Consider the following 12,108-nt stretch of genomic DNA (forward strand, 5'->3'; position numbering starts at 1 on the left):
ACAAGAAAGCCTAGTACGAGGGCTTGACGCTCACCGAAATGACATTTCTTCGAGTTTAAAATAAGGCCAGCTTGCTGGATACAGTCAAGAACGATCGACAGGCGCCGATTGTGCTCGTGAAATGTCCGGCCGTAGATAATGACGTCGTCTAAATAGCACATGTAAATTTCCCATTTGAGTCCGCGGAGCACGGTATCCATAAATCGCTCGAATGTCGCTGGAGCGTTGCATAAGCCAAAGGGCATAACGTTGAACTCAAAGAGACCGTCAGGTGTCATGAAGGCTGCCTTCTCCTTGTCTGAGGGGTGCATGGGGATTTGCCAATATCCTGACCATAAATCAACAGAAGAGAAATGCGACGCGGAGTGGAGGCAGTCGACGGCGTCATCTATTCGTGGTAGGGGGTACACGTCTTTCTTTGTGACGGTGTTTAGGCGGCGATAGTCCACACAGAATCTCCATGAGTTGTCTTTTTTCTTCACTAGGATCACAGGAGCAGCCCAAGGGCTACATGATTTCTGGATCACTCCTTTCTGTAACATTTCTTCGACCTGCTCGGCGATGACTTTTCTCTCGGAAGGTGAAACGCGGTAGGGCTTCTGACGAATTCGCGTTGCTTGCCCTGTATGGATGCGGGGTTGCATACGAGACGCCGGTGGTGTATCGGACGCTCGTTGGCCTTGAGCAAAATCAAACACTGTGGCGTAGCGAGCGAGCACAGCTTCCAGCCGACACTGCTCACTAGAAGACAGCGACTTGTTAATCATTCGCTTAAAGTCAGCAGAATTATCATGGTTGGAATTGGGGTTGAATTTCTTTTCGGCAGTTGACGTTTCGACCGTTCCGACGCTGACAATGGCTTGTTCATCAAAACTTGCCAGTTTAAGTCCTAGCGGAAATATTATGGATTGGGTTGAAACGTTCACTGTCCACAAACGAGTACAACCATCAGTGGTGACAACGAGGGAGCGAGGGACTATCGCATTTTTCTTGAGCGCATTGTTATAGTCGGGCTCGGCTAAACCACAACAAGAACCTGCACGAGGGCGAGAAGTATTCACAGGTACAAACATTGCAGTCTGAGGCGGCAAAGTCATCTTTTGACACGGAGAGAACGTCCCCGGCATCACTGGTGCTATCTGTCATTGAAGTTCGTGCGTCGCGGCGAAAGGAAATCGGGTCACTTCCACAATCCAAAGTTGCCCCTCACTCACGCAAGAAATCAATTCCTAAAGTAATCTCATGCGTTGTACGTTCAAGCACAGTAAATTCACTTCGAAATGTCTGGTCCCCTATTGTAACTGAAACAGAACAGACCCCAAGGGGGCGTAACATTTCCCCACCAACTCCACGAAAGGTAGCGTTCCGATCCCAAGAAAACATAACTTTTTGTCCAAGACGATTTTTGAAGGACAGGCTCATAACAGAAACTGCCGCCCCGGTGTCAACTAAAGCAAAAGCACTCACATTGTCAACTAAAACGCACACTTAGTTTTTAAACAATTTTGCACAAGGGGGTCTTGATGAAGATGAACATATTGCGGCCTCACCCCCGTCGGTCGCACCAGCTAGTTTCCCAGCGGCGGCGGTGATAACGAGCGACGACGAGGTGATGGAGAGCGCCGTTGTCGTGTCGGTGGTGGTGTCAGGCTGCGATCGGAAACGGGGGAGTCACTGCGGTTCACGCGTCCCTGCTGCAGCCGCTGGAAGGAACTGGGATACGGCCAGGGCTCGTCAGCGGGCACGCGGGGTGTGTAGGAATTAAACCGTGGAGCACGCTGCTGGCGGCGGTGGCAATACCTAGCAATGTGTCCAGGCTCACCGCAGCTGTAGCAAATACGGGAGTCGCGGCTTGTCGCGGGTGACACCGGTGACATGGGAGTTATGGGTGGAAACGTACTCTCAGGCTGGTTGTAGGAGGCAAGAGCCCGCGGAACAAATCGTTGTGGTGCATCGTGTCGGCGTCCCAGACTTGTCGGTTGCGGTGGCAAGTTGCTGCTCTCCGTACGATCAGCATAGGTCCTGCGAGGTTCTCGGTAACTCTGAGGCGCCCAGGTGGCCGGTGGCACACGAGAGCGATGATCAAACGCACACTGATGGCACACATGAGCGTTGTCAACAACTTTAAGGCGTTCAAGCTCTTCTTTAACCACTTGCCGAATCACCGAGGAGATGTCGTCGTGGGTTGGGACGGACACACTTGCAATAGTAGTAACGTTGTCCAAGCGTCCAAACTTTGACCCAATCCTTCTCATTTTCAGCGCTTCAAACGCCCGGCAGTGTTCCTCAGATCAGACGGAGTACTAAGATCTTCCTTCGTTATAAGAAAATTATAAACATCTTCAGCGATTCCTTTAAGCAGATGTCCTACTTTGTCTTCGTCTGTCATGGTAGCACTGACCATTCCGCATAATTTCAGATCAGCCTCTATGTACGTTGTACACGTTTCGCCAGGTAATTGAGCTCATCGGGAAAGCGTCTGCTCAGCCTTCTTTTTTTAGAGATCGGGTCCCCGAAGCACTTGGTGAATTCTTCTACAAGATTGTCCCAGCTGGTCAGAACGCTCTCGTGGTTTTCAAACCAGAGAAGCGCGGTTCCAGCGAGAAAAAAAAAAACGTTATCGAGCTGCTTCGCAGTGCTCCAGTGGTTGTGGCGACTCCCTCTGTTGTAGTGTTTAAGCCAGTCGTCGACGTCTTCGTTCGCCTTCCCCGAAAAGGTGGGTGGCTCTCGCAGCGGTGTCCAGTAGCCAGCCTGACCTGCGTGATTGCTGTCTGGTCCGCCACAGGTGGGGTCGTCACTGCCTTCTCCGGCATCGGCCATGTCCGCTGCTTGTGGGCGTAAACCGGCCAAGCGCCTACTCCGTCGCACAGTTGGTAGAGCTGGGTCGTCCAGGATAGTCCAAGATTTACCCCGCACGTCCACCAAAGATGTTACGAATGATGTTTATTTACAGGGTGAAACGAGGTCCGAGAGGGAAGCTACAGGCCAGGCCCAGCCGGCGCAGAGTACCCCGAGATCACGCACGCCCACTCTACTTCTTCTTTCGCTGCCTCAGTCGCGCAGTGCTGCGACAATATATATATTATATATACATTATTTATTTATTTATTTTTTATTTATTTATGAAGAAGGTTTAGCTTTCTTAATCAAATTGTATATGCCGTCTAAATAGATCGAAATCGGCTCCATCTCAGGGTACGTAAAGGCACGTGCGGACGGTGAAGTATCTATTACAGCGTTAGAAAAAGATAGCGAGAATGTGTTGTTAAAAACCGTTGAGCAAAAGGTCAGGGGGGACAGGAAATCCATCGTCAGTTTTCAGAACGATTTCTATGGGTTTGCGTACGTTAATAATGTTCCAAAACTTCATAGGATTAGTTGTGAGCAGATGAGGTAATGTTTCAGAAAAAAAGTAATTCTTGGCTGAGCGAATGGCCATTTTATATTCAGATGCGATAGCTAGGTAGGCAGCTTTTGCTTTGGTTTCCCCAGATAGCTTGAAGCGTCGAAAAATGCGTTTTTTCTTGTGAAGCTGTTTTGAACTTAAGTTTGTATGATGATAACAGGCGAGTCCGAACATATTTTTCAGTTAGCGTTTGAACCTTGCTCTTGAAAAGGAGCCAGTTTTCTGCAATAGTTCTTTCCCAGAACTGAGAAAAAAAGAAATCGGCAAAACTTTGTAATTCGTTATTAATCGAGGAAAAATCTGCTCGACTGTAGTCAGGAGTTTTCTTACGGTGTTTTAGACGCTGTGGCGAGCATAAGGGGATTGCAAAATGAATCACGCAATGATGGCTTAAACATGGTATAATTGATAATCATGAAATTGAATCAGGGGATGTTGTGAAGACGAGGTCAATGATGGCAGAAACTGCAGTGACAAGGGTAGGCTCTTTAACAAACTGGGTGAGGCCAAATGTCGAACATATATCAAGAAAGGTTGAACATTGGGATGAGGATAAAGTCACTGATTGGAAGTCAACAGCCCAGTCAATGCCAGGGAAATTGAAATCACCGAGCAAGAATATTGGTGCTGCTGGATATTTAACAACGATTTGGTTAAGACAGTCTCATATCTCATTGCAAAGTGTGGATGTACTATCGGGTGGTCGATAGCAAGCGGCAAATATCACGTCTTTGTTATTTATGTGAATGCAACAGCACAAGAACTCAATTTGCGAAGGCACGTGTATATCAAAAGAGGTGATATCAGATGAAACAGCGATCAAGGTCCCACCACCACATCGTCCTATTCTGTCATTTCTATAAATATTGTAAGCCTTACTGCACGCGAAAAGCTCCGAATTTTCAATTTTATCTGAAAGCCAGGTCTCGACTAAAACAACAATATCTGCCTTGCACGTCTCGATCAGCGCAGACAGAGCATCGCGCTTATTCATAATGGAGCGCATGTTAGTGAACCGCACAGATTAATCGTTGTCATGCTTATTCTGTACGGCCGCGCGATGCTAACTCGAAGCGGGTGACGGGGGATTCGCAGGGACATTTATTCCGCTGCTGCCTACATTACCGCTGGCAGTAGCAATACTGTTCTGCTAGAGTTCATAAACGGTATCGGTTTGGGAGCAATACGCGTAGCACGTTTTGTTGATGAACAATTTGTTGTACCTGAGATGATACAATTGACCGGAAGACTTCCCAAATGCAATTAACTTATTCCTGGTCATTCTAGTTGCCCGACAGAAGTCTTCTTGAATGGATATACCGGATCCTTTCAGTTTCTTCTTTTGTGTTAATATGTTTTCCTTTGCTTTAAATGATGCCAATTTCACTACCACTGGTCGACGTTTGTTATTTATAAAGGAACCTAAGCGACGCGCACGCTCAATTCCTTCTTCGGGTAACTGCAGCGCAAAAAACTGCACAAGGAGTGCATGAACTTTTTTTTCTGTTTCCGCCCAAGTTTCAGAGGCACCATCGGTGATAGCATAGAAAATAAAGTTATCTCTTCTTGACCTGTCCTCGAAATCGTCGAGACGAGATTGCACCGATGGATTCTCACTTTTCATGGCTTCGGTAATAATGCCTCGGATATGAGCAGGTTTTTGCTGAGTTTCAAGTGCAGCGACTTTCTGCTCTACGTACGCTAATCTGGCATTCATGCTTGTAATACGCTCCTCAAGTAATTCTTGGTTGGCTTCCACTTCATTAAGAGTTGAAATTAGCTCAGCGTGACGCGCATCCATTTTAGTAGCAAGAGAGTTAATGGCCTCGAGAACCATGTTGGTGCTACCACTGGGATTAGGCCCAGGGTTAAGCTCAATGTCTTCGGACATCACAAGCAACTTCGTAACATGTACACAGTCGGCAAATAAACACCACAAAATGTCCGGGCATGGGATGAGCAGCAAAGCGCGATTGCTAGAGCACTTACAGTAAAGGGAAGTCGAGTTACCGACCTGGATGTAAAAGAAGAACGGTCTCAGCAAAGACTGCGCCATTGCTGCTATCCCATGCCCACTGACGAGGGTCGTCATCGTTGGCCTATTTATAAGCGCACCACAGGGTGACGCATGCGTTGATGCCGTTGATTTGGTGAAAAAATCCGGTGCGATGATTCCGCTGACGTTTCCGGCATGCGCAGACGAAGAGAACAGCAAATCACCGCATGATGCAAAGGCCGAGTTTTCAGCAAGGAAGGGCGTAGTACAGGCTCCATCGAAGGGGTTCCAGGCACGGACAGGAAACAGCCCGATTAGTGGAAGAATTTGGATGTAGAAGAAGAACGGTCTCAGCAAAGACTGCGCCATTGCTGCTATCCCATGCCCACTCGTTAATAATATTAGTTAATATAGTTGACAAGAAATAAGTCACTTAAGCAGGGAGCAGTACATCAATCAATTCATATGCCATATTTTTGTTTCACACCATTGCCCTCCCAAGTCGCGTAAGTCGAGTTAACATAAAAATGAAGAAGTTCTAAAATATTTGTCGCAAGTCAAACCAGAATAAATTTGAAATCAAACCGCTCCAAACTTGTCAATGCAGTCAGTTACATATTTCGTCACGTCATTCTGCTGGAGAAAATAGTACAGGTCTTTTAAGTCAATAGAAAAAGCGACAAGTTCCTGTCTTGCCAGTCTTTAAAGAATACCACCGCTTGTTCTCACTTAGCAAAACTGGGTCATCGATTGGCAAGAACTTTAAGTACTTTTGTAAAAACATCGCTACATCTCTGCGGTTACCGTCTACGCGAAGTGGAGGCGAAAGAGATGTGCTGCCTCCCCGCCGAAGTGCTATAAAGAACCAAACTTCCGACGTTGGCTCAACCACCCAATCCCCGTTTCCCAAGACACGGCTAAGTCACGCACGGATGAGGAAACACACCAAACGCCTATTCACGCAAGCACCCCTTCGGTGGCGTCTTATGATCACTTCCTTTAGTGCAATGAGTAATTAAGATGAGCGTTCACATCTTGCGGGAAATAAAAGCGATGCGGTATTTCGTAGCTTTCTCTGATAGTGCTTATTTCCGCATAGTGGCTTAAAATTTCCACAGTACGAAGAGCGGTGGGAGGCAGCGTCAAATGCACCGAAACAAGTCATCGTGAACACGTCAACTCCAAAATACGTTAAAGATCCAGAAACGCTAAATGCAGACCACTAAAGACATCGAGCACTCAACCCAGACGGGATACACTAGAAGCAGCTCTATGAGTATGTATAGCCACGATACTGTGTACCTTGAAACAGCCTGTTACCAGCTGTCCTGTTTTCAAAATTACGATTAACATGCTCGTCCATATGAGATCTGCCTCTCTGATAATAACGCAAGGTCTAAATGAGCAAACATCTACTAATTCAGAGATAATAAACAAACGAATTTAGTACATAGTGCTTTTTTCCACTTACCACCACATTTTACAGGTACGAAGGCTACAGGGTTGAATCTGCGTATGGCTCCTATTGGCTCCATTAATGCAGATGCCCTGTCGATGATAGTGCCAAGGCCACCTAAAGTTACGACCCTAGGAGAGGGTGGTTAGTTCTAGCCACCCTACCTAGGAGGCGGGCGATACTTCTAGAAAATAAAGGCGCGCACACAATTGTTTTCGTCTTCCTCGAAACAGAAACAGCTAACGCGCGGCGCGTCCTCGTCCTCACGCACTCTTTTCTTCCTTTTTAGAGCGCAGCTCTTTCGCGCCCATTCCTGCGTTTCGCGTCACCGTTGTACCTCGCCGTCGGCCTCGCCGTAACCGAGGTTATCATCCGCGCGCTGCTTTAACTGCCCGCGCTCCTGCTGCCATCTCTCGCGCGCGGCGCGAGTTTTGCTCTCCGCTTGTTCTCCAAAGCCAGATCACGTGTTCTGGCCTCTCCTCTCGCCCCCTTCCTCCGGACAGCGCCGTTGCGGTGAATTTCGCCGCTGCCGTCCACTCCGCCTTCTCCGTCCCTTCCCCACAGTCGCGGCACTGACGCGGTGCCAGCGGTGGGCGATCCTTGCCGCCTCGCGCACTGGCATTTGGCGCCTCTGGCAGTGCTTGCGCCTGCCAGTGCTTGCTCCATATCCAGCGTCTCTGGACACATGCCAACTAGCGCCCAAAGCGGCCCCGGCACGAAGCTAGCGCGTTTTCAATGGAACGAATGCGTTTTTCGCGAATAACAAAAGCTGCAGGTCGATTCTTGAAAAAGGCAGGTGACAGACATGTTCTGGAAGACAATCCACACAAGTCAATCGCAGTGATCACGCTGTGCAAACCAAGAGTTCTGTTCCCAGAGCGCTTAAAGATTCAGCAATGGAAGCCTATGGAAGAGACGAAACTTTGTACTCGATTTTCGAGACATAAACGGTAGCTGTGATAAAACTATGGCGTCTATCGTAAAAGTCACTCCAGCGTCTGTAGTCCGGAGACTCAGCTTTCGATTGATGCCTATCTTGACTCTCTACACATGGCCTAAAACTGTTCCCAAAAGCGATTTTTGACACACAGTCATGAAAGTTCATGTGGTATATATCAACACGCGAGCGTATTGCTGAAGCGAACGTCGGAAGCCGTGGCCAAGTCGTTTAACCGCCCGCACCTGTCGTCCCGCGTTATGCTGACAGCGGTTCGATTCCGTGATACCATTTTTTTAAACGCCGCGTAGAACTGAGTTCGACAGTCTTCTACCGGATGACCCAAACACAACTCACGATTTGATTTCAGTTGGTTTCCTCAGGAGGGCTCTTCAAATACTATATTTTAGATTTTTACTTCCTAAAACATAGGAACCGGTAGCTTATTTGTTAAGCCATTGCTTTTATGATCCTATTTCATTCCTTGGACAGCATAACAACAAGCATGCGCGTGTCTTTGTGTTACGTTAAAAAAATATACTATCGTGCCTTGCAGCATGGGCATAGTAAGGAATTCTAGACATTGCGCCTTGACCATCCTGCGTGTAATTCACATGCGTAACTGGATGAGCAAAATTTTAAACAATTTTATTTCTACATGACAGCCGGGTATCAACAAGTTTCAACTGTCTTCGCTAAAAGGGTAGTCTCCTGTAACAACATAAGCATTTATGGCACTTAGTTGGAATATTCGGGGTGCGTTAAAACAATGTTTTGGTCAGGGATGCGCGGTTATGTCACACGACAGCCGCAAATGGTTTTGTACTTTATGGGCAGAGGGCACACTGACTTGAAGAAGCGCCAAATTTAAACCATAAATCCATTTATTACAGCTGGAGTTCGAATGGTGATTGCAGAACGAGTGCCATTCACTCTGTTTTCACGCGCATGTTTTTGCGAGGCAGCAGGGAAGGAGAGGAAGTGTATATGCGTGTACACGCCTTAAGCGCGCATGCGTGTGTACGTGCACTTGCGTGTGCGCGCGTGTTTGCGTCTCCGTATTTGAATCTGCGTGCGCACGAGTGCGTGCATTGTAAGGAGTTGGAGGTCGTAGGGAAGAACTTCGGAGGAACTAGGCGTACAGGGTTTATTTAAAGATATTTACATTAGAACAAGGGATCCATTCGACAGTCTAGCATGACTCCCAAATGGAGCACGCAAGACGAAGCATACTGCATACGACCACGAAGCTCGAAACACACTGTTTCTCGAGCACGAGCACACTCAGCAGTCGCACAATCGCTGCTTGTAAACACTCCGTCCTCCCTAGATCCCTGGGTTAGTGAAAACGGCAGTTCACCGTCAAGGTGGGCTCGGCGGCTGTGCACAGACGCAGATCGCTAAACCATTCACTCTTGTCATGCAGGTGTTTCAGCGCGCATTCGTGCGCCTGTTGCTTCGAGCCCTAGTGACGGCTTCCCTGGCAGCCCCGATGCAATATCGTGCTTCGTCAGGTGAAACTGACAGGATTGCCTGTCACCCCTCCCTGATGTGCGCCCCTGGTTTTTCAACTGCACCGACCTTCAAGCCCCTGGATTTCGTCGGGAGCGGCGGATCTGCGTTTTCGATGACACCGCTACTGAAGACGGTGGTGCTCGATGCAGCATGGACGAACCTGTCGTCATCGACATCAACCTTACAGTCAACTACAAAAGAGCAGGCACTACCGGTGGCGCCTTGTGGGCTCGGCGGCTGTGCACAGACGCAGATCGCTAAACCATTCACTCTTGTCATGCAGGTGTTTCAGCGCGCATTCGTGCGCCTGTTGCTTCCAGCCCTAGTGACGGCTTCCCTGGCAGCCCCGATGCAATATCGTGCTTCGTCAGGTGAAACTGACAGGATTGCCTGTCACCCCTCCCTGATGTGCACCCCTGGTTTTTCAACTGCACCGACCTTCAAGCCCCTGGATTTCGTCGGGAGCGGCGGATCTGCATTTTCGATGACACCGCTACTGAAGACGGTGGTGCTCGATGCAGCACGGACGAACCTGTCGTCATCGACATCAACCTTACAGTCAACTACAAAAGAGCAGGCACTACCTGTGGCGCCTTGTGGACTCGGCGGCTGTGCACAGACGCAGATCGCTAAACCATTCACTCTTGTCATGCAGGTTGGTAAAGCTTACAGTCTTTTTTGTAAGGAGTCTAGCAATTATTTCCTGCTTCAGCTGCCGAGCCCGCACTGCTGCCTTCTTGTCGCTCTTGAGTGCTCTCATGTAATTCGTGCCTTGTTGATGATGTCGGGCGATATCGAAAGCAACCCGGGGCCTTACTCCAACGCTTTACTAGTTGAATTGAAGAATTTGTCTGCTGGACAGTTGAAATTAATCAGTCAGGTTCAAGACCTGAAAGTTCATTTATTGTCGACGGAAAAGGCTATTGCTGATATGGGCAAGCGCATGACTGACCTAGAGGGTGATTATCAAAATCTTGTCTCCCTGCGCTCTGACTTTGAAGCCGTCAGAACGTCTACCGCTCAAGTGGCCACAGTGGTACACAGGCTTGAAACGCGTATTGATGACGCCGAGAACCAGTCACGACGCAATAATCTTATTTTTTATGGCCTCCCTGAATCAACTGGATCAGAGGCGTTTGCCCAGACCGAGCAACTTATCATCAAGCACTGCCACGATCATCTTAATATTAGCATCGAGCTGAAGGAAATTGAGCGCGCACATCGTCTCGGTCATCGCACAGGTACTAACCGCCACCGTCCTGTCATAGCAAAATTCACCTTCCATAAAACAAAAGAATTGATTCTTTCTAACGGCCGCAAGTTCAAAGGAACCAGCTTCAGCATTGGAGAGGATTTCACTCGTTCCGTACAAAACGCTCGCAGGCACCTCATAACTTTCGCGAAAAGCAAATCATTACCTTTTTCTTTGCGATTCAAAACACTGCATATGGGTCATAAGCGCTACGTCTACGACGAGCAAACGCAGTCTGTCAAAGAAATAATATAGCAATTTCCCCGTCGTAAAAATTCTTGCTACACTGTCAAGCCCAAATCTAACATATCATTGTCTGTAATCTTTGCCAACGCACGCAGTTTCCTTCCCAAACGTGACGCTTTTTCCAACCTTGTTTTATCATCTAACAGTAATATAATGGTGATAACCGAAACGTGGCTAACAGAAGATATAACAGACGCAGAAGTACTAGCCGACCTACCGGAATTTCTTGTGTACCGAAAGGATCGCAAAGGCATGCGGGGGGGCGGTGTACTGATTGCTGTGCATCAGCAGTTATCGTGCTCCGTAGCCAAAAACATCACTTCTGGTCTTGAAGTATTATGGCTAATTATTCATGCTTCCCCCCATACGATCATTTTAGGTGTTTGCTACAGGCCTCCGAATAATATTCCAGACTTCTCATTTAAACTTAATAACAGTTTGAGTGACCTTAGTAATCAACACCCGCAAGCAGAAGTCCTCCTTTTTGGTGATTTTAACTTTCCTCAAATAGACTGGAGCAATGACGTCCCTATAACTATGGGCAGTGAGCCTGCCAAAGATTTTGTGGATTTCTGCCTTAATTTTAATTTAACCCAACTTGTATCAGAACCTACACGCGTTGCACAGAGCACTTCTAGCATCTTAGATCTCATCCTAACCAGTAATCCGGAAAGCTTATCATCAATAGCATATCTACCTGAAGTCAGCGACCATAAAGTAATTCACGCCACATTTTCGTTTCAACCCGTGAAACGCCATTTAATCAGCAAAACAATCCGCCTGTACAATAAAGGTAATTATGATGTAATTAATAGTGATCTGAGCACGTTTCTTCCTACGTTCGTGAGGTTATGTTCTACACGCTCTATTAATGAAAACTGGTCAATATTTAAAACAAACTAGGTGATCTCGTTGATAAATTCATACCAAGAATAACGTTCCGCGGAAATCGTAACAAACCATGGTTCACTAAAATGCTTAAGCGACTTGAAAACAAAAAGAAACGTCTCTTCCGCTCAGCCAAACTAAACGGACACCCCTCTGCTTGGGAGAAATATTTTGTAGCCGAGGACTATTATCTGAGGGCTATACGGAAAGCTAAATTCTCCTTTTTCCACGATGAGCTGCCTAAAATGCTTACGAACAGCCCTCGTCAATTTTGGCAAATAATAAACCCTCAGGAGGCGCGCATGATCAGCGTGTCAAATGCACATGGCGAAGTGGTCAGCGACAGCGAGTGTGCTGACATTTTTAACGCAGCCTTTTTCTCTGTATTTACTAACGAGACTTCAACTCCAGA

General features: G+C 47.5%; 2 protein-coding genes across 2 annotated transcripts in view; one reads left to right on the forward strand and one right to left on the reverse strand.

Annotated features, from left to right (window-relative positions):
- LOC142588552 (trypsin-like) overlaps positions 1 to 12,108 on the reverse strand; it is a 477,136-nt gene that overhangs the window by 230,912 nt on the left and 234,116 nt on the right. The gene's annotated exons all lie outside the window — the stretch shown is intronic.
- On the forward strand, positions 9,795 to 10,817 carry LOC142588022 (uncharacterized). The gene has a single exon (XM_075699454.1). The coding sequence runs from the start codon at positions 9,795 to 9,797 to the stop codon at positions 10,815 to 10,817; it is 1,023 nt and encodes a 340-aa protein (XP_075555569.1).

The sequence above is a fragment of the Dermacentor variabilis genome, chromosome 7, assembly GCF_050947875.1.
Source record: "Dermacentor variabilis isolate Ectoservices chromosome 7, ASM5094787v1, whole genome shotgun sequence".
In the NCBI taxonomy this organism is placed as follows: domain Eukaryota; kingdom Metazoa; phylum Arthropoda; class Arachnida; order Ixodida; family Ixodidae; genus Dermacentor; species Dermacentor variabilis.